Here is a 22,329-nt window from a genome sequence, read left to right as displayed (position 1 = left end):
AATTTGTTCCCCTTTTTTTGTTTTCTTTTCATTTTTTTGTAACTTTTTTTTGTTTTTGTAAAAATTATTTTAAATTTTTTTTTAGGGTTTTTTTTTTCTTTTTAACCTGTAACTGCCTGTAATAATTTAATTTGTGGATCTTTTCTCCCCGGGCCTCTTCTGAAAATGAGCCTGCATCCAGTCGGACATTCCTGGTATATATAATGCCACTTGAGGTTTTGCCAGGTATTTATGGCTAGCTTGACTTAGTGTTCCATAAGTGTTCAATGTCTCATAGTGGAGCTACCTGGAAATTATATTAACATAGGTTCATAGGTAGCTACTAGACATGCAATCCAAGACCATTGAGGAGACTAGCCCCATTTCCCAGCTGTCCTACGGCAATTTCAAGTTATGTGACTTGCTCAGATTTGACTACAGGAAGCAGCTCATTACACTTTATACCCTTGATGATCTGTATTAATTGCCAGACTGTACAGATAGTTTAACATGAGACCAGCATTTACTGATGTACTTATTCAGATTTTATTAGATGGTATTCCTCTAAGATTAAATCCGTGGTGGTTGTGCTGTGGTAGCGTTGTTGCCTCGCAGTAAGACATTGACCGGTTCGACTCTCAGCTAGATCATCTTCTGCGTGGAGACGTGTGTGAATGGGCATACCTTCGTTGAAGGTTGTGCGTTAGGCCTGGCAACTCTGCACATAAAAATCAACTGCTAATTATTAGTGGACCAGAGTTCCGCTGTGGCGACCCCTAACTGGGAAAATTCAAAAGACACAACAACATTCCTCTAAGATTAAATGGAGCCATTCAAAGTTTTCATTATTAGGTTGTATGAATAATAGTAAGGCACCAGAATTACATATATCCTGTTTAAACATTTAAGCAGCTTTATTGGGATGATAACCAGCATCACCTTTTAGTGTGCATTTCAGGCTTCCCTCTCAGATGCTCATTCCTGTGGACATGCAAACATCTTTGCATTTTGTGTTTGCATTAATGCATGCTGGTGCTCTCATGAGATAATTAGTACCTCATGACTATAGCTAGGCGATGTTTTTGGAAGAACTTATCTATAAAAACTTCGGTTTCTTAGGCAGCAGAGTTTCTCCATGTGCAAAACTATGGATAAAATGTATAAAAGCTGTAAAACAAAACAGTTTTAAAATCACAGGGTAATGCACTGTGTACAGTAAAACTTTTTAATTCAAAGCCTTTCCCTCTGGGGAAAAGTCTGTTTCCTTTTTGAGGGGAAAGGGCATGCTGATCTCCATTTTCTGTTGTGGTTTTCTGTTTCTTTGCTTTCATTAAGTTAAATAGAATAAAGTGTGTTTACTGGAGTAGCAGCTGTATTTGTGGCATATTTTCAGTACCTTGATTGTGCCCGAACATGAACTACTGTCTCTTTGTGTCTTTCGGCTTATCCTGGTTAGGGGTCGCCGCAGCGTAACTCCGGTCCTCTGATTGGCAGTAGATTTTTACGTACTGGCTTGACGGGTCTAACACACAACCTTCAACGAAGGAACGCCCATTCACGCATGTCGCCACACAAGACGCTCTAACTGAGAATTGAACGGGCAATGTCTAACTGAGGCGACAACGCTACCGCAGCACTACCACCGCAGTCCGAACATGAACTACTGTCTACCTTTGAAAATTTTGGTTGATTCTTGAATTAGACTCGAGTAGGACAGATTTTGGAATGGCTGTGTTAGAGAGTTTGGAAAAAAAAAAGGTATAAGTACCCTTTTTGTTGAGTAGGTATTTAGTCTCCGATGGCTACAGTTTTGAACATGTTTATTAATATATCACTTATGACATAGGTACATGTAACTTAACAGAAAAGAAAAAGATCATACTAACATTTTTTCTAGTTATACACATTGTTGTTTTGTCGTCTTTCAGTCCTACATTACAGAATTCACTCAGTTCCTGCCTTGTCTTGCACCTCACTCCTCCTGAATATTATTTTGCATGTATTGATGGCCTAATTGAAATCACTATTGCAGTATTCCTGACAAATGGGTTTGCTCACCACTGATGTCTGTCCAGTGTACCAATCTTTGCTTTCCCTAATTTATATGTCTGACGCATGATTTATCTTGTATGCTTTGGGTATAAAGGATGTGTGAGTGTGGATCCTCTGACTGCCAGCCTAATCGTATGTCATGCATCCATTGAACTGTTTGGTCATTTTGTGCCTTTACTTCACTCATTTCATCTAGATAAGTGTCCTGTTAGGTATCCTTTCTTTTTAATTTTTGCCTTGTGATTTATTGTTTGAAATTTGTAGATGGCAGCTAGTAGGGTTAAGTGAGAGTGTGGTAGGCAGATTCCCTATATGGACTTGCATATCAAGTGCCTTTTTTTACGTAGGTCCACAACACTATCTCAAATTCACATGGTCACCTTGGACAAAGGTGTAGGGGTCATGGACAAGATCATACCAGGTACAGGAGAAATGGCAAGGCCACTTCCTGAAGAAGGAACACCTCGACCCAAAAGAAATGAGGGCTGTTCTGCAAGCTCTCTAGATTTTCAACCACCTTTGGAAACCAAGACCTATGTTCACAGACAACAGGTTCATAGGTGAGTACTAGGCTAATTGCCTTTGTGGGCCATTTTAAGTTTAGTTTATTTACCATATTGTGCTCAAAATAACCTACCCCATTTGGTTATAGATCATCTCATGGTTGATAATTGTATATCATCCCTAAAGAGAGTAATTGGGATCATACCATAGAGAATTTGAAGGAACTCATGAATGGGATAAAGCATTTAGGAGTACCATCTGTCTGTTAGTAGTACAGGGTGCAGTCTTGGGGTAGATTTTCTGTTTCCCATCTATAGATTTAAGTTGCACTTGAAAATAGACTGAGATGAACTTTCTTTTATGCAGATGGGAAGTCTATTCCGTAGCAGTGGTGTCCTCTGCAAAATATATATGTCCTTCCACACTGTTCTATTAATGTTGTAAAAGAGGTTTAAATCCCTAGAGCAAGTATGTCTGATGCCATTTGACCTGCTGATGTGCAGTAAATCCATCAGCAATGGGTATGAAGATGCCTTGTATGCCAGAGAGGCCGGTCACCTCCTAGCAGTTTGTAGGATCATGAGTAATTGACTAGGCTTTGTCGGTCCATGTAGGACATGTTTAGGCCTTGTATCCTTTCAGTAAGGTATCTTTTCAGGTATTCCAGCAGTTGCATGGGTCTGGACAGATGCATGCCAAAGGGGGCATTGTATTCAGTGATTGACCTAATGAGGGTTGAGTAAAAGGCAGCAGTGACATCCCCACATCTTGACAAAATCCTTTTGTGTATTAGCTGTGCAATTTAGAAGGATTTTCTTACAATAGACAGGTGTTGATCAAAAATTTGATCACTGTCCAACAGAAGTTCCCAAATTCCCAAACTGGGTCAGCTCTTTAGGGGTGTACTATCAATGTGGTAGTTCCTGAGGTAGATGACTTGCCAAACAATGCATAATTGTATCCTTTAGCATTTAGTTTCTTACCATGATTTTGACACCAGTTATGTTTTGGAGACGAACCTTCCTGCAGGATGGCCAAGTTATTTGGAAATTCATTGACTTCTCATAGCTTGCAGTGATCTGCAAACTAAGTAGTCAGAGCCCCTTTTTATTGGCTTTTATTTAAAAAAGTAGATACCAAGCAGGAGCGGTTTCATCACAGAACCTTGGGGTACTACACTGGTGCCTTGTGTGTGTGTGTGTGTGTGTGTGTGTGTGTGTGTGTGTGTGTGTATATATATATATATATATATATATATATATATATATAATTTGTGTAAATATATATATATATATATATATCTATATATATATATATATATATATATATATATATATATATATATATATATATATATATATATATATATATATATATATATATAAATTAAATGTATGTTCAAAAATGGACGTTCATGCCAGGATACTAAACTGGCTTGACCTTCCCAACATAGTTCTTTACAACCAACTCTCTAACTCACAAAATTGTAACACAACCAACCTAGAACTCCTCCACTACAAAATCTTATCCTTCCTTAGTTTCAGCAGACCTTTATGCTCTAACAATAAGAACTTACCATCTCCAAGGCTAACAACACTGCAGGAAAATCTTTATTTTCCAACTATATATCTCATTTATTGAACTCCCTTCCTAAATCCATTCTCAGTCTCATCCACTAATCACTTTAAGCCGTCACTTAAAGCTTATCTAAAAATAAGTGGCTATGTTCCTGTACTAACCCCTCATGAGTGCTCTGATACATCACAGTATACACAAAACATATTCAACCTCCTCCCCCAGTGTTTAATCCTTTGTTCCTACTGACCTCTCTTAACCTTGTATCTTGACAGAAGTCATACCTACAAAAATATACTAGCTATGTTCAAAGCCTAGGTTTTATCAAGATGTAACAAATTTGTATGTCCTTAGGTATACTACATTTTGTTTACTTTATAATTTGATTATTGTAATGTGTGCATGAAAATTTACTGTTACTCATGGAGCTTTTCTTCCCGGGCCTCCACTGAAAAAGGACCTGTGTCCATTCGGACTTTCCCGGTAAACAAATGTTAAATAAATAAAATAAATATACATATGTTTCTATCTGTATGTGTATATATATTTTACACATGCGCTCTCACACAAATGAGCAGGGAGGCATGTGGTCAAACCAACTATGAACTTTGGCACAGGAGGCATGGTATTTGGCAGTTCACTAATAACCACATGCATCCTTTCTCAGGATGATCTGGTAGCCGACCATTTAACATTTAAGTCAACTCCCTGGAGGACCCTCACAGGTGGTCTCTGAATAATGGGTTTTTCCACAGCAACACACTTCAGAAGGCCACACCTCAGAGCTCTTTGCTTCACAAAGCAGACATCACCCCCCCCCCCCATTCTGCATCAGGGATCCCCTGGTCCACAGCGTTGGAGGACCAATGCCTTCTCTTCAGTGGACAGGGAGGTTTCTGTATGCCTTTCCTACTCCTGCCTGTTCCAAAAATATTACTCAAGGCACAGAGGGAAACGCCCAAAGGGAAAACGCCCAAACTCCTATAACTGGATCCATTTCGGCTGAGGCAGCATTGGTTCACCCGTGCTGTTTCACTTGGCTGGCTTGCTGCTCCACCCGAATCTTCTGTCTCTCAGCCTGACCCTATGGATAAAAGGATTTTAATACTTCAAAGGCATCTTTTCTCAAGAGATTTTACATGTCTTGTGAGTCTTGGAAACCCTCCACTAGAAAATCTTACACTGCAAAGTGGAAACGCTTCTCTTTCTGGTGTTGCAAAACAGTCAAGACTCTCAGCTCAAGTCTCTATGGTTCTACCATATCTCTGCAAACTTTTTCGATCAGGCCTAGTCTGCTCTTCCATAAAAGCTCATTTGTCTGTATCGATGCTAGTCTCCCTCTTAGCGCCCCCCCCATTTATTGCTAGGCCGGAGACTAAGCTTTCTTCCGAGAGGTTCTGCATCTTAATGCCCCCAAGTGAAACCATCTCCCCACTTTGTGATCTGAATTGTGTGCTAGAATAGCTTACTCTACTTCCCTTTCAGCCAGCTTCTTTAGACTCTCTAAAATTCTGCACTTTGGTTTTCATCTTTGCCAGATGATTTCTGAGCTTCATGCTCTCATGGCCATGCCCCCTTTTCATATGCCTCACAAAGACAGGGCGACTCTCCTAACTAATCCATCCTTCATGATTAAAGTAGTGAATGAGCTGTTCCTCAGAAAAGCTGCTCTTCTGCATTCTATAGAAATTCACAGACCACTCAGATTTTATCTGGACAAACTAAATCCTTCAGGAAGATAGACCAGCTCTTTATGTAGCTAGTGTCCTCTAACCTGGGTATCCAGTCTCCAAACAGACTATTGAAGCCTGGATTTCAAAGGCTGTCTCTTTCTGCTACTGTCACTGTGGTAAGACCATACGTTCATGCCCTAAAGTGCATTCCACTAGGGCAGTCACAAGAGTTTTCCACAAAGGAATAGATCGCAAGTATATTTTGGAGGCAGCTTCTTGGTCCTTGGTTCACATCTTTACCAACCACTCCAAATTGATTTCTTCTCAAGGTCCAGGGTAGCTTTTGTTAGGTCAGTCCTTTCTGAACTCCTGTAAGACATCTCTGCTCAGTCACTCTTCCTTCCTCCTCCAGCTCTGGAAATCACACATTTGTCAGGAATACTGCAACAGTGACTTCAGTTAGGACATAGTACGTTTGTGTAGAAACTTTCCATAACCGTAGATATCCTGCTGATCGTATTACAGTATGCCATCCCACCATCCATTCCCCTCTTTCTATTTCACTCCAGTCTTCAGTTCTCACTTACCTTTTGTTGCTTTGTCCTTTGCTGTCTTACATGGGTATAGGTACTCTTTCTTACCAATTTGAGATGCACACCTCCTAGCTGGAAAATCTCATCTCACTTTTCAGGCTAACGGGTTTGAGATTGTCTGAGGATCCACACTTGTACATTCGTTTTTATACCCCAGTGCGTACAAGCTAAGGCCATGCATCAGACATATGATTTAGGGAAAGTAAAGCTTTGGTACCTTGTCTAGACATCAGCAGTGATAAAACCCATTTGTCAGGAAAACTTGTGATGAGTAAGACATCAGTTCTTGCACAACTTTTTTAACCATGAATTCCATTTATTTCTTTGTAATTTGCTCCTTCCATTTTCTGAAGATCTCCCTTCCAGTTTTTTTTGTTTTACAATATTCAGTGCCTCATGTAAAATTGGTATAGATTTTGTTTCCATTTTCTAGTGATTGCTTGTTTTTAGCAACCAAGAGAATTAAATCAAATAAGGCAATGCTACGTCTAGGCAATTCATATACCATGTTCCAGCTGGTATTGCATTGGCTGTGAAACCAGCACTGCAACACTTCTTGTGTGGTCTAGACTGTAGCAACTGCTTGCTTCTTGCAGCAAGCTGTTTACTACAGTTGATTTTAGTTTAAAAAAAAAAAAAAAGTGAGCTCTGTAATGCTCACTGCAGGAAGGGTATATACCGTAGCAACGGTTTGCTACTTTTGTGTTAAGCAGAGCTCTGTAGCTCAATGCAGGCAGAGTATAAACTGTAAACAGTGTGCTACAGTTTAAAAGAACAGATTTTTTAAAATATGTTGGAGGGTTGGGGCAGGGCACAGAAATGGGACGGTGGACCTGAATTTCTGGGGCATGTGGATGGAGTGTCATGCACCTGGCCACCTGGTTGGTGTGCAAGTAGGACAACTTTTTTTTTTTTGCTCTTCAGTGGGGGACCATAAATTTAACTGTAGTAAGCTGATCGCTTACAATGTAGTTATCGGCTTGTGACAGTGAAGTGGGATGTTTTTGTTTTGCTCTATACTTGAAGAGCTGAGAGGATGAGGTGCTGTCTGAACCATTTAGACTTCTGTTCCCTTTGTTTACTTTTATAAATTGCTTTTTCAATCTCTCTTCCCAATCTCTTATAATCACCTGTGATGGATTCTTGGTTATCTATGCAGTATTTTATATGCCCTACTAATTATCTTTTTTAATAGCTGCTTCTGCCCTAGATTGAACTAAAACCTCTACCAAAACATGCTTTTCATTTAGGAATCCCCCCTTTCCTTTGCCTATGTTCTGATATTAATCCCTGAAACAGAAGGCAAGTTTTTACTCCGTCCAAACTACTTTGCCTCATCCTACTCCATTATCTTTCCCTCCTTATCTGTTCTCCCAATACCTTGGTTCCTTTGACAGTTTTCTCCAATAAATTCCACCCCCTTTGCCTGTTTTCTGTACCTCTGCTTGCAGTCGTCCCAGTAGACAAAACCTCCTTTCTCTGTTCATGCTTTGGCTTTATTCGTACAATAATTTATGAATAAAATATTCTGTATGGTGGTTATTCTCAAAGATGTGCATCCAAAATCCCATTCTCTCCATAGTTCTTAACCCCCCCCCCCGCTTCAGTGTCCTTCCTTTCTACTCTGAATTATAACCTGCTTGTGTCATGTATATGAACCTTAACTGCAAAGCTCTAGATCACCTTATCTCACATAACTCTTGTCCTTTTTCCTCCCAGATAAATTCATTCAGCACTCTTGTCAACAACTTCCCCTCTGGTTGATAAAAATGTGCCTGACTTTAAAATTGTAGGGATTTAAAACATTTTAACTGGTTCTGTTTTACTATCTATGTCCATACACATGAACTTAGTTTCTCTGTTTTTGTACTCTTTTGTTTAGTCTCTCCCACATATCCCTAGCAGCCATAACAGAAGCCTTTTTTTAATCCATACTTCTAATTTCTTGTACCCATAAATATGCGCATTGCAGAATCAAGTCATGAGTGGGTACATAATTTAAAGCTGTAACCTTTATTTTATCTTCATTGTTTTTCTGTCCTGAAAAGTCACAAAACTGTCTCAATGTCCCACAGCATGGAGATGCAAGTCAACTTTTCCTTTATTACAAGTCCCTTACTTTCTTTTTGCCAATGGCTGTAAATATAAAGCAAATAAAAAAAAAAAGGGAAAAGTGGACACCTGTTTAGTTCCTCTGTTATAAACGCAATTTGAGAGGAACCCTTCCACTTTAATTCTTGTAATCAATCCTTCATATATCCTCCTAACTAACCTTGTTATGTCAAGGAATGCAAATGCTGCCATTCTCTTGCTTATAAAATCCCAGCTCACTCTGTCAAATGCGCTGTCTGCATCACGACCCAACAGCAGCAGCATTTTCTTGCATTCAGATTCCCTCAGCATCATCATTGTTCTGCAATTGTTGTCATGGTTGCCTCTCCTCCATAAAACCACATTGATCCATATCGGTCAATTTTGGCAGCGCCTTTGCATTGTTTTAGCTTGTATAGGCAAATATAATCATGGCTTAAAATTGAAATGGGTCTAAATGAGGCTGGGTCTAATGGGTCTTTACCCTCTTGTGTAATACAGCTCCACAGCTTTATTTCAAGATGCTGGTGCTTTCCCATCTTTATACAATACAATTAAACAGAATCTTCTAGATCTTGGCACTTTTTTTCCCCTAATTTCTAAACTTTCAAAGAAATACCAGTTGTTCCTAGGGACCTCCCTACAGACCGATTATCCATCACAATTTTCATCTGCTCTCCTCCTACCTCTATTGGGTCTTCCATAAATATTTCTATTTGTGCTTTATTTCCCTACTCCCATGCTTTATAACAATTTTCATAAAATTTCCCCAAATATCTGTAATACTTTTACAGGATCTTGGGTTATTTTTGCTTATCATTGGCTCCCTAAATTTGGTGTCAACCTTTACTTTAATGCCAAAGTTGCTGTGCTAAATGCTTTTGTGCCTTGGACCTGCTGAAAAATTGCTTAACAGGAATCTTTTTAAACTTGTGCACATTATCCAAAACATTTCCTTATTGACTTTTTAGCATTCTGCAGTTGCTCCTCCTCTTGCTGTGTGATTCCACTTTAATGTCTGTCCCCCTAAATAATTCCTGTTCTTAACAATATATTTCTCTTTTATTTATACCCTATTTTGTCCCACTCATTAGCTTTTCTTTCAGAAAAAATATTCATCTTCCCTAATAACTTTCGAATAATTCCCACTACCCATTCCTTTCTTTTTAACAGGTAGTTTGGGAAAGTGCCATTGTCTCATTTTTATCTTAATTCTTATTGGTGCATGATGAAAGAATTAAATGCACATGTTACTGTAAAACACAATTTTTATCCAGTCTAGCCCAGTTGTTGTAACTTTGGGAATAATTTATAAATTCTGTCCAAGTTCCTATTACAGAATTAACGTCTTCCATACCAAATATTTTCATAATTTTTTCTTCAGAAATCTACCCTTTTTTGTTGTTGTCTCATCTAAGCTCCCCAATGCTTCCACACTATTGAAAATGAAGTTCCATTTCCCACCTATAAGTAATTTTCCCTACTACTGAGAGCTGATTATTTTCCCCAAAATTTGTTTTTAAAGTTCCATAAGATTTTTTGGTGAAATTTTAAATATATGCTGGCACAATCCCCCTCATTTGCCAGTATCCCATTACTACCAGAAATCTGCCATTAATGTCAGTCTTTCATCACTATTGGAGCTCCTTAACAATTAGTAGTATTACTCCTGCTTTCCTATGTCTGATATTCACATTCTCATTTTTTTCCAAATGTATCTTCTGCAGTATTGCAATTTGTGTTCTGGATTTCTTGATATAATTCAGTACGCTTTCCTTTTATCTGTATGTGCAAGAACATTTACATTCCAAGATACTATGGACAGAGTAGCCATTAGGATAAAATGCTGCTATTCTCACCCGTTAATACAGTACATGAGTTTTTTGAATGTGCATTTCTAACTTTTGTCTTGTGTGCACACACTGTTTGGCAGACTGATCTTTTGTACAGTTTATCATCATTTGGACATGTTACATTTCTAAAAATATTTTGCTTTGATAGCCATCAAACAAAAAACACCTTTTCAAAACATCCCATCCCTACTAACTTAGAGCAAACTCACAAAACCATGTAAAGCCTCAAAAATTAAAATGTAACCTTCCAGATAGGAACTGTTCCAAATTGACAGCTTCATCAATAGGTATAACCTAATGTAAAAATAAGGACACCCAAGCTTAAGCACATTACAGCCAGTATTCCCAGTTACACAAATTGTTCTCTGAGTTCTTAACTTTACCCTTACTCCCACCCCCACAGTGTGAAAAACAGCTTGTATGCTTTCAGAAAACATTGACTTTTAGCCCCAAGAAAAAAATGCACTGGCTACCTTTTTAATAAAACAAATTATGCTTTGTCCTCTTAAGTACATAAAAGTATTAAGGCAGCTGGGGTGGTTACCATGTCTTATTCGCCCCCCATAATTCCAAACTTTATTTTTCACCAAACTGTTGTCATTATACCTTTAATGTTTGCATTCCCTCAGCAATGAATGCTCAGAACCCTAGAGGTAATTTTTTGCACATCTGATTAGCTTTTCTGGATGTAAAAGTAGTCCGCAGTAAGAACAAAGACTAACTTGCAAATGCATGAAGGAATCTTTGTAATTTTCACTTCGAGCAGAATGTTCCAGTAATTCTCCTGGCTAACTGCTTTCAGCTGCAGACGACTTGCATCACTTGAACATTTACTATTGAAAAAAAAAAACAAGATAATAGCTTTGCAGAAGCAAGAAGCTTAGCATTCTTTGTGATTTTTCATAATTTTCTTATTTCTCAAGCCCACTTTACAAAAAACGTATTTGTAGCTTGAGCCAAAGACATTAATCTAGATATCCATCTATGTAAAAAGAAGGGGAATTGTAGTCTTGGTTCTATATATAATCAGTAAACTTTTCATCCCATCCCACATTAGGAGACTAAGATCACAGCATTATAGTAATCTGAGGCTGAACAGAAACCAGTCTCTCTCTTGTTATACTGTAAAATCAATACATTTTGCAGATAAAAAAGGTACTTGTATTTGTTAGATATATGTTTAATTTGTCATGTTCTTTAACAGCATTTTATTCCTTTTTTACTGAATACATTTTAGTTTTTCAGAAATATAACCACATGTACAGTATATATATCAAATATTTGCATAGTCAAAGCTTAGAGGAGAAACAATTCCAAAACAAACATTACAAAACCAACTATTTACATAGGATGTCTATACTTGAAAAACTGTTTTCTTGAATGCATCTTTGAATACGATTATAATTTATTAGTCTTCTTTTTCAAGCACTTTATTTACTTTCTGCCAGGCAATGCTTAAAGAAGTAGGTTATGTTAATTGTTTTCAGTTGCAACTGCAAGACTGATAAAAAACATGTTCTTGAAATGTTTAAAACTGGGTGGATTTGCAGCTTTCCAGTTCTGTGTAATGTCTTTCCTTGCAAAAGCAAGGAGAGTCCACAAAATTGCACAATTTTGCCTTGGAACACAAGACGGCACAGGCGTATTCAACAAAACTAGAGATTTTGGAAGTTGGAAATTGTCAGTGAAACAGTGCCTGTAAAAATAGTTAATTTACCAATTGTTTATGTAAATGGCATTCATAGAACATGTAACCCAAAATGTAGGCTCTTCAAGACAACCAATACACCAACTTTCTCATTTTATTGTAAGGCAAAGCGGAAAAATATGACACTTTTCAAGATAAAAAGAAAAATTGCAGGCACATATGCTACAAATTCACTGTATTTTCATCACTAAAGAAGACTTCAGATGCATATCAAATCCACTGCAAACTCCCCTTAACCCCAGTCCTCAAATTAAGGTCAGCAAAGTTGTAAGGGCGAGATTGAATGCGGAAAAATATAATATATACGGTCATGTCCCAGTTTTTTTAATATGCATTTATATATATATATATATATATATATATATTGTGTATCATTTTTATATATACTTTTTGTAAGACATTTTAAATAAAGTGGTCTTAGAACTTCTAAGCATTATTAGTTAGTTTTAAATTAAGACAGTAGATGGTGGTATTGATATGTTAATATTATAAGGGATGTTGTTTTATAAGATATTTTTGATTACTGTTATGCTATGGATAGCCTATTATGTTTCTTCCTTTAAAAAAATGAATGAAAGCACCATTGAATTTTAAGTAGGTTATGATAATAGGCATATTAAGTGAACAACTGGTGTTAACCTTTTTAATGTTATTGGTGGTTCATAGATTAAGGAGAATATAAAATGGGAGAGTTGCATTGGATTCTATATGCATCTGAAGAAGTCTTTAGTGATGAAAATGCAGTAAATTTGTAGTGTTTGTGCCTGTAATTTTATTATAGTTTATTTTTAAAAGTGTCTGTCTTATTTTTCCACTTTGCTTTACAGTAAAACGAGAAAATTGGTGCATTGGTCTTGTCTAATTTTTCGGTTACTGGTTACAATTGGCCCTTCCTCTCTATTTTGATTATTTATAGAATGTGTTACCAATTGGCTATTGATTATGATTTACACCTCCAACATCTATTTTCTTTCTTGTGTGTGTGTGTGTATATATATATATATATATATATATATATATATATATATATATATATATATATATATATATATATAGATATATATGTTCTAATTTGTGTGGTGCTAAGTAGGTTCTAGGTATAAATTGTCACATGAAAAGTTGCCAGTATAGTGATAAAGATGTTAATTTTGGAGATGTAAGAATTAATTTTTTTTTATCTTTCTCATCTGGCATTTTACCATTAACTGTTCCATAGTATTTCCATGTATTTTATTATGAACTCTTGTTTAACTAATTTGTACAATACTGATGGAATTTCCCACAAATGGGAAAGGAATTTTATCAGCATTATTAACTGCTGTATGAACTTGGGAACCTTCTCCCTAACAGACTTCTGCATTATAGTCTGTTGGTTTAAACCTGTTTTGTCTTAATCCCTGCAATGTTAACCACGTTATTTGCAAGGTTGTACTCCCTAATAATTTGCTGTATCATTAGTACTTTTAGTGTTTATCAACTGATGCCAGTAAATAAGACCATTCTTACAAAGTGTTTTAACTGCTACCGAGTCCTGAGTTGAGTCCTGAGTTGTAATATTTTGTGTATATGCTATTGGGAATATGAAAAAAGACCATGCTTTTATACCCAGATTTGTGTTTACAAAGTGCATAAAAGACTTTAGGGTATTGATAATGCATTTAGAATTTATATTTTTGTGTTTCCCTGTTGCCATATATTCCTTCAATAACCAAAGTAAGCTATTCGGTACTATTTCCATATTTTATTTATTGTATCATGAGTAGTTTTTTTCATATACTAGTTTCCATTTGGAAGTACATTCTTTGTTTAACCGTAGAGAAACTGTTTTTAAAGTTGATTGTATTTATCCTTCTAAATCTAGTAAGTCTATTCCACCTTCTTCCCATTTGTCAAAATGGTGTCTTAGGGTAACTCCAGGTTTCTTAGGGTACGATAAGAATTTCGTTATTAACCCTTCAAATAGTTTTAAATATGATTTAGGTGGAGGTAGCGAGCAAGCTTGTATAAAATACAGAATTTTCGGGAATATAATAATTTTAATTATATATAGTCTTTCCACCATGGTAACAAAATAGTTTATTCCATTGTAGTAGGAGTTCTTTGATATTATTCAAAATCTCTTTATAGTTTATTTGCACTGTTGTCTCTGTCGTTTTGTAATTTTAACTCCCAAGTATTTGATTGTATAATTTCTAGATAGACATTTGATATGTTTTATTTAATTCTTCTTTGTTCATATTTATTAGTAACATACTGGTTTTATTTTCATTAAATGATGTCCATAAATCTTGCTAAACTGTTTTGTTGCTTTTCATAGTTCTTTTAGTGTGATCTTCTTTTAAAGTCAATAAAATGTCTGCAAATAGTTGAATCTTTAAGTCAAGATCAGTATCTAATTGAATTCCTTGAATGTTTCGGTTTGCACGTATGAAATTTGCTAATGGATCTATTACTAATGCAAATAACAAAGGAGAAAGTGACAACCCTGTTTTTTACACCTTTTGTAATGGTAATAGGCTCCGACAAACAGGATTCTATTTTTATGTACGCCGAAGATTTATAATACGATATTAAAGTAAACTGTCACTGGAAAGAGCCCCTCCCCCCACACATGAATTTACAATACCCTTGCCTGTATAATATGCAATCTGCTTTACAGTATAACTTGCAGTTTCTATCATGAAATGTTTTATACAAATGCTAAGAGCAGAAACATTTTCTTACAATTACTTTTTCCTTTAGTGTCCTTCTAAACATTAAAAGCATAATGTAGGTTATATGCTTTACTGTCTACCAACAAGCTTAACAGAGTCAAGAAAAGTCCAGTCTTTTTTCAACCACTTTTATCTCACAGATGTGATTGATGCTTTGTAATCTCACATTTATTCTCTAGTTTTTGCGCTGTTGGCCTTCATCTCCATATCTGAAAATTACTCTGGTTCTAGTCCAAGGTTGTTCCTTATTCCAGTCCATTTCTGTCTCTTCAGCATGTTCCTTTGGAACATTAGAAAAAGGCATACTGGCAAGGTCTCTCTGAGCTTTGTCAGAATTAGCAGAGCCACATTTGATTTCTGGCGCGCTTTTTGTTGGAGAAACTTGTTTTAGATGTTCTTCGTCTCACATTGCTGCAGTCATAACCTGTGGGTAGTCCGCTGTCCTCGGTCGGCCCGAATACCAAAGAGCTAGGCTGGCATCTGTCATTGTCGCCTAGAGCTGACGTCAGTACGTAGTAGTACTTAAGTGCATGACCGACGCCATATCCTCAGTCTTTCTTGCCGCGTGGTCCGAAGCAGAAGCAGCGTTTGCAAGTGCCGTTCGACGTTCTGAAATTTTCATTTATCGAGTTTCAGACCGAAGACCAAGTTGGGCTAAGTACCCCGTTGGGGAAATTTTTGTCTTTTCTTGCCTCAGTTATCCGGATGTCAGAAAAAGTTAATAATTGTATTTCTTGCGGGAAACAGATGTCTCATAGGGATTATCATTCTTTCTGTATTCCTTGCTTGGGGCCTGAGCACGACTTGGTCGGGTGTCGCTTTTGCGCTAGATTTAATAAGCGCACCATTAAACTAAGATTAGACTGTGCCAGGCTTGTTTTTGGTAAATGGTGTAACTATAACATGCCGTCGGATCCTCCGACGCCCGCTACCGCTAAAAAGCGTAAGGATAAAACTTTAAGGTCTAAACCGGATGAGTCCGTTGCGGACGCTGGTTCTACGGAGCCTCCGGTTGAATCTGTGGATCCTGCCGAGGGTTCGGCTGAATCCCAGGGGGAACCTTTACTTTTACAGGAGTTGGCCTCTCAGGAGTTAGGCCAGGCTGAGGGTGCTTCTCAGGTGTCTGTAGTTCCAGCTTTACAAAAGGTTATTAGGCCTTCTACTTCAGTGGCTAAAGGCCATGCTAAGGCCAAACCTTGTCTGGTTGGCCCTGGTCATAGTTCTAGCTCTCCAGCCCCTGTTCCTAAAAAGCATATGTTGAAAATGGCAGAGGACTTGATTACTTTGATCAGGGGTTCTATGCCCCCCCCCAGAGAAGAGGCCTAGGGTGGAGGCAGATTTAGAGGGAATGGATCATTCCTCTGACTACTCTGAATCCTCAGCTGAAGAAATTCAGGATTTCCCTTCCTATTCAGATTCGGATGCAGAGGACTCCTGTCCGTCTGCTTCTCCTCCAGAGGATTTTTCCTTTTCTGAGACTTTACATTCCATGAGGGAACATTTCAAGTGGGAAGGTCAAGATTTTTCAGATTCTCGGAAAAGGCTTAGGGAATTTTTGTTTCTGCCACAACATCGGCCCTTGGCTATTCCTCCTGTCTTAGATGTTGTTCAGGATGTTTTTTCTGAATCTTCCCTTAATCCTGATTCTTTGCCTCCGGCCCCTGTTAAGCCAGACAGGTATTACAGAGTTCCAGAAGCACATAAGTATTTGTACAAGAGTCCTAGAGCTGATCCGGAAACTATTATTCAAGGTCCGAAGGGTGTTAGGGCTTCTGTGGCTAAGAATCCAGTTCCTTTGGATAAGGATTCTAGAGCGTTAGATAGCTGGGGGAAAAAAAAGTGTACACCTCCTCTACGTTAGCTATGAGGGCTTTGAATTGCCAATTTCATATGCTGAAGTATCAGAATTTTTTGTTAGGCCAATTGAAATCTAAGGTGGATGCTTTATCTGAGGGTGTAGTGTGTAAGGAGCTCCAGGAGTTGGTTCATGCATCAGATCAAGTTGGCAAACATTCTTTGCAGTGTGGTTTTGATGCTCTTCAGGCTTCATCCAGGGTGGCTGCTACAGGTTCAGTTATTCGTAGACATGCCTGGCTTAAGGATCAAAATTTGTCAGAGCATGTTAAGGCTCTGATTTTGGATGCTCCTCTTCAATCTGAAGTAATTTTTGGCCCTCCTGTGGAATCAGTTTTGAAAAAGATGGAAGATAAGGCTAAGTCTATGCAGACGGTCAAGGATTTTATGCAGGTGCACCCCCTAAGTTTAGTAGGAATTGGCCTGCTAGAGGATGGTCTTATCCTTCTTCGGATTATCAGTCTAAGGGCAGGTCTAGACGTGGTAGAGGCAGGGCTCACGCTCAGGGTTCTTTCAGACCTAGGACTTGGAGCTCTCCTGCACAGTCTTCTGGTGAGGGTAGGGGTCAGCCCTTTCGTAAGCAGACCCAATGACCTGTATCTTCCGCTGCCAGACCCCTCTTTACTGGCAGCTCCTCTAGGAGGAAAGTTGGGACTTTTCAAACAAAACTGGAATTTGGTCACCCAGGACCAATGGGTGTTGGATATCATAAATCAAGGTTACAAGTTTTATTTTCACACTTTTCCTCCTTTCAAAGGCATGCCGGATGTGCCTCCTCAGCAAAGGCTGGAGGCTCAGGAGCAAATTTCTCTGCTTTTGCAGATTGAGGCAATTCAGGTGGTCCCTCCGTCAGAAGTAGGCCTAGGATTTTATTCCCGTCTATTCCTAGTGCCAAAGAAAGGAAACACTTGGAGGCCAATTCTGGATTTGTCCATTCTCAATACCTACCTAGACATTCCAAAGTTCAAGATGTTAACATTACAACAACTTCTGCCTATGCTAGGCAAAGATCACTGGATGGTAACCCTGGATCTCAGAGGCCTATCTTCACATCCCTATCAGGCCCAGTTGCAGGCGATTCCTGAGATTTCGGGCTGGTACTTCACATTATCAGTTCTCTGCATTGCCCTTTGGTTTATCTACTGCGTCCAGGGTATTCACAAAAGTTCTGGCTCCTGTGATTGCTTTCTTCAGACAGAGGAATACAAATTTACCCTTATCTGAACGATTGCCTGATTCTTGCTCAAAACAGACATATTACTACAACATCTCCAGTATGTAATGGCAGTTTTAAGGTGCCTAGGGTATTCTGTGAACGAAATAAAGTCCAGTCTAGTACCCTCTCAGGACATGTGCTTTCTGGGTGTGAGACTGAATACAGCTTCTCAGATGGCATTTCTGACCCCGGACAAACAAAGAACTCTTCATCTTTACTTCCAGCAGTCATCAGTAATGTCCAGGCTGACTGCAAGGACAGTCCTTCAAGCCTTGGGGTTCATGGCATCTTGCATTCTAGTACTTCCCAATGCCAAACTGCATATGAGGAAGCTACAATGGCATCTCAAAAGTGTGTGGACTCAACACTGCCACGGTTTGGACACTGTCATTCGGATTATACCTTGCATCCAGAAGGAATTCTTGTGGTGGGCTTAGGAATGTCACCTAAACAAGGGACTCTCTGTGATCCGACCAGAGGCGAGTCAGATCCTAACGACGGATGCCTCGGACTTGGCTTGGGGAGCACACTTCAATGGGAAATAGATACAAGACATGTGGCCTCCCAAACTACTACATTTGCATATCAACATGAAGGAGATGTTAGCAGTTCAATTTGCTTTGATGGCCTTCAAGGATCTGCTTCAGCCGGGACAGGTGTTGATTCAAACAGACAACACAACAGTCATGTGGTACATCAACAAGCAGGGGGGAACCCATTCCTACCCTCTTTGCAGGTAAGCAATGATTTTGTGGGAGACTGCTCTGAGTTTTCGAATCAATCTTCAAGCACGGTTTCTGCCAGGAGCTCAGAACTCCCTAGCAGATATATTGAGCAGGCAAATTGTGGATCCCCACGAGTGGAAACTGGATCCTCAGGTTTTCAAACAATTGACTGTGGCTTGGGAACTCCAGACATAGATCTGTTCGCTTCTCCACTGAATTTTCAACTTCCAAAATTTTGCACAAAGATGTTCCACCCAGATGCTTGGAAAGTGGATGCTCTATCTTTCAGTTGGAACAACCTTCACATTTATGCTTTTCCTCCTCTGCCTCTTCTCCCCAAGGTACTCTTGAAAGTCAGGCAGGACAAGCCTTGCATGATTCTAATAGCACCAGATTGGCCACGTCAGCATTGGTATCCTCTGCTGAGGAGTTTAATCCAGGAGCCTCCTTGGCTTCTGTCACAGGTTCCTCATTTGTTGTCCCAGTCAAACAATCATTTTCTCAATGTTCAGGTGCAGTCCCTCCATCTAACAGCCTGGCGTATTCTGTGATGGAGCCGATGGGATCTCAGCTTCCTCAACAGGTTTTGAATGTCATTTTGGAAGCAAGGCAGCCTAGCACTAGAAAAGTTTATGCTGATAAATGGAAGAGATTTTTTCTTTGGAGCACAGCAAAGGGCTTTGATGTTTCAGTGCCTAATTTGAGTTTTGCACTACAGTATCTTACTGAATTACTGGACAAGGGTTTGTCATTCTCTTCTGTGAAGGTTCATGCTGCAGCCATTTCTGCTCACTATGATTGTGACCCTCCTTTATTTTCTCATCCTTTGTTCAAACAATTTCTTAGAGGGGCAAAGAATATAAGACCCCCACGTAGAGCTCCTACTCCTTCCTGGGATCTCAATTTTGTTTTGGAGAAACTTACTTTACCTCCTTTTGAACCTGCAGCTACGTCTGAACTGAAGTTTTTGTCTTGGAAGACTGCTTTTTTGTTGGCCATTACTTCTGCTAGGAGGGTATCTGAATTTCAGGCACTCATGGCAGTTGAACCCTTTGATATTTCATAAGGATAGAGTTTCTTTGAACTAACCCTACTTTTATGCCTAAAGTGGTTTCTAATGTGGCCTTGAACCAGTCTATTCATTTGCCTACTTTTTATGCTGATCCCCAAAATAAAGGGGAAAAAGTCTTGCATTCTTTGGATATCCACAGGCAGTTATGTTACTATTTGAGCAGAACTAAGGAGTTCAGACAGACTCAACAGTTATTTGTTTCTTTTGCTTTGAGTTCACAAGGAAAGCTGTTTCAAAGCAGACTTTTCAAAGTGGATTGGTCATTGTATTGCTTTTGTTATTCTCATCATGGGAAGGATGTTCCTGCTGGGATCAGACCTCATTCTACTAGGGCTACTGCCACTTCTACTGCTTTTCTAAGGGGTGTAGCTACTAAGGATATTTTGGAGGCAGCTACTTGGAGTTCAGTACAAACTTTTACTAAGCATTACCATCTCCCTCTTTATTCCAAGTCCAGGGCTGGGTTTGCCACTGCAGTTTTACAGGGCATGTTAGCAGCTCCTAATGCTTTGTAGTTTGCCAGCCTCCCTTTTCCTTTGCTTTGGGATTCTACCCACAGGTTATGACTGCAGCAATGTGAGACGAAGAACATAGTACAGTTTTGTACGTACCATAAATGTAGATGTTCAAGGATCCACATTGCTGCAGTCCAATTATCCCTCCCTCCTTCCCCTCTATAGTTGTGGTTGCTGGGTTTCTTTTTGGGATGCTCTTTATTTCCACACTGGTGGTTGTTGGGCTTTTACTACTTTAGTTCTGGCCTTCATTTTTAGGCCTTCTGACATCTGGGGCAAGAAAGACTGAGGATATGGCGTCGGTCATGCGCTTAAGTACTACTACGTACTGACGTCAGCTCTAGGCGACAATGACCGACGCCAGCCTAGCTCTTTGGTATTCGGGCCGACCGAGGACAGCGGACTACCCACAGGTTATGACTGCAGCAATGTGGATCCTCGAACATCTACATTTATGGTAGGTACAAAACTGTACTTTCTTCCTTAGCCTGCTCTGTATCAAAAATATCTTTGATCCTCCAGGAAAAATACTTTGAAGACAGGTTGATATAGCAGGTTGAATCCAACACCTGCCTCTCAACATTCTCTTGATTGTTGGGATAAATTTGCTTCTATTCTGTCTGGTGTGCAGTGAATAATCATTTTCCACAAACACTGTACTGTCCCCAATGTTTAGTACTTTTTTTCTTTTTGACAGAACTTTGTCAAGATTAGCTTTTTCTGCTGGACTGAGTGCACCTTTACTAATATAGCTCTTCACAGCTTTCTTATGGCCAGGCATGGAGCTTACACACTGTGCCTTTGAATTAACAAATCCTGCTGTGAAACACCAGTCCATTTATTTATTTGTGCTTTCTTGAAATTGATACACTTTTCTGTGGTATAGTAGAAAATCTCAGGTTTTCGCTATCTGCACTGTCTTCTAACTCTTAACATTTTTACAATAGCTTTTGTTGAGAGAGCTCATAGTCCACCAGCCTTTTCTTCATTTCAGCCTTTTATTAGTTTCAGTTCATCTGAATCGCTAGCTAAAGCTGCTTTTTCTAGCCTTTTGTTTGAATTGATGTATTCTTTCAATGTTTCATTTATTTTAATCACCTCTGATTTATTTTTTCCTTTAAATTAGTGGAAGCCATCTCTTGAACAAAAGCTGAAGGTTGATGCATTCAGGTAATAAAGCCAAACCCCATAAGCTGTGCCCATGCATGTTTGGGCCTTCTTATGACCTCATTAACACAGCATAGGTGGACTGTTTGGCTATACTTTAGAAACACAGGGTCTTCAAATCCAGCTGATATCCAGAACCATTAAGGTGTCTAAAATATCCCAGCTAACATCCAAACCAGTGATTCCACCAATGGGGTTTGTTTTTTAGTGTTTGTTTTGGTTTTATTTCTGGTAGGTATGACTGCCTCTTTGCAGCCATTCACATGTTTGTTTAGTAACTCTGAATAATACTGCTTAGGTAGGTATGATTTTGGGGTTGGGGAAACCTTGATTTCAGTGAACTTTTACTTAATATGGTATAGTTTGCCTTTGAATAGTTCCTAACTGTTATCAGTTTAGCTGCATTTTCTGGGTTGATTTTTACTTCATATGAAAACTTACTAGTGAGAGTATGATGCTGGGATGAGGGGTTGCAACTCTCTCCTCTTTTGGTGAGTACTAGATCCATTATGTTTGATCCCCTGGTTTGGAGCTTGCATTATCCATGGTGTTCATGTTAATAAAGTCCAGGAAGCATTTTGCCTGTGAGTTTGAGACTCTGTACATTTCCCAGTCTATAGAAAGGTAGTCAGTCATCCATGACTAGGGTGTTTTGGATGGTGAGCATCTCTAGTAGGTTTAGTTAAGAGTCCGACTCTAGGAGCACATATGGTGACCTGTAGCAAGCTAAGATATTGTGAATGACCTTATCTATGGTGACTTGCATGTTACTGAGCACCATGGTATCATCTTGTTTAACCAACCTATAGATACATTTGTCACGAAAATAGATGCGTCCACCATTGGCCCCAGTCTGTGCTGCTGTTGAATTTAAATGTGTGAAAGGCATTGTAGCCTTGCACTTCTGAGTACTTTCTATAGCTTTAAAACATCTGTTGGTCACAGCATAGATGTCTGCACTATCCAGAGTGAGGAGGGCTTCAAGGGTGTGGAGTTCTTTGTTTAGGCTTCAATTGAGTAGTAACAGCTTAAGGTTGC

The 22,329-nt window shown here is 38.9% G+C and overlaps 1 protein-coding gene across 4 annotated transcripts in view; it reads left to right on the top strand.

Moving 5' to 3' along the window:
- Nucleotides 1-22,329, top strand: part of ME1 (malic enzyme 1) — a 1,705,192-nt gene that overhangs the window by 730,469 nt on the left and 952,394 nt on the right. The window contains exon 1 of one of the 4 annotated variants that reach the window (XM_044066005.1): nucleotides 2,419-2,591. The exons of the other annotated variants lie outside the window; for them this stretch is intronic. Coding sequence (XP_043921940.1) covers nucleotides 2,434-2,591 — 158 coding nt within the window. The 5' untranslated portion in view covers nucleotides 2,419-2,433. Of the gene's footprint in view, nucleotides 1-2,418; nucleotides 2,592-22,329 lie in introns of those variants that run through there. 4 annotated transcript variants of the gene reach the window in all.

The sequence above is a fragment of the Protopterus annectens genome, chromosome 1.part0 (genome assembly GCF_019279795.1).
Source record: "Protopterus annectens isolate FY-2018-M chromosome 1.part0, PAN1.0, whole genome shotgun sequence".
Lineage (NCBI taxonomy): Eukaryota > Metazoa > Chordata > Ceratodontiformes > Protopteridae > Protopterus > Protopterus annectens.
This window is presented reverse-complemented; position numbering and strand designations above follow the sequence as displayed.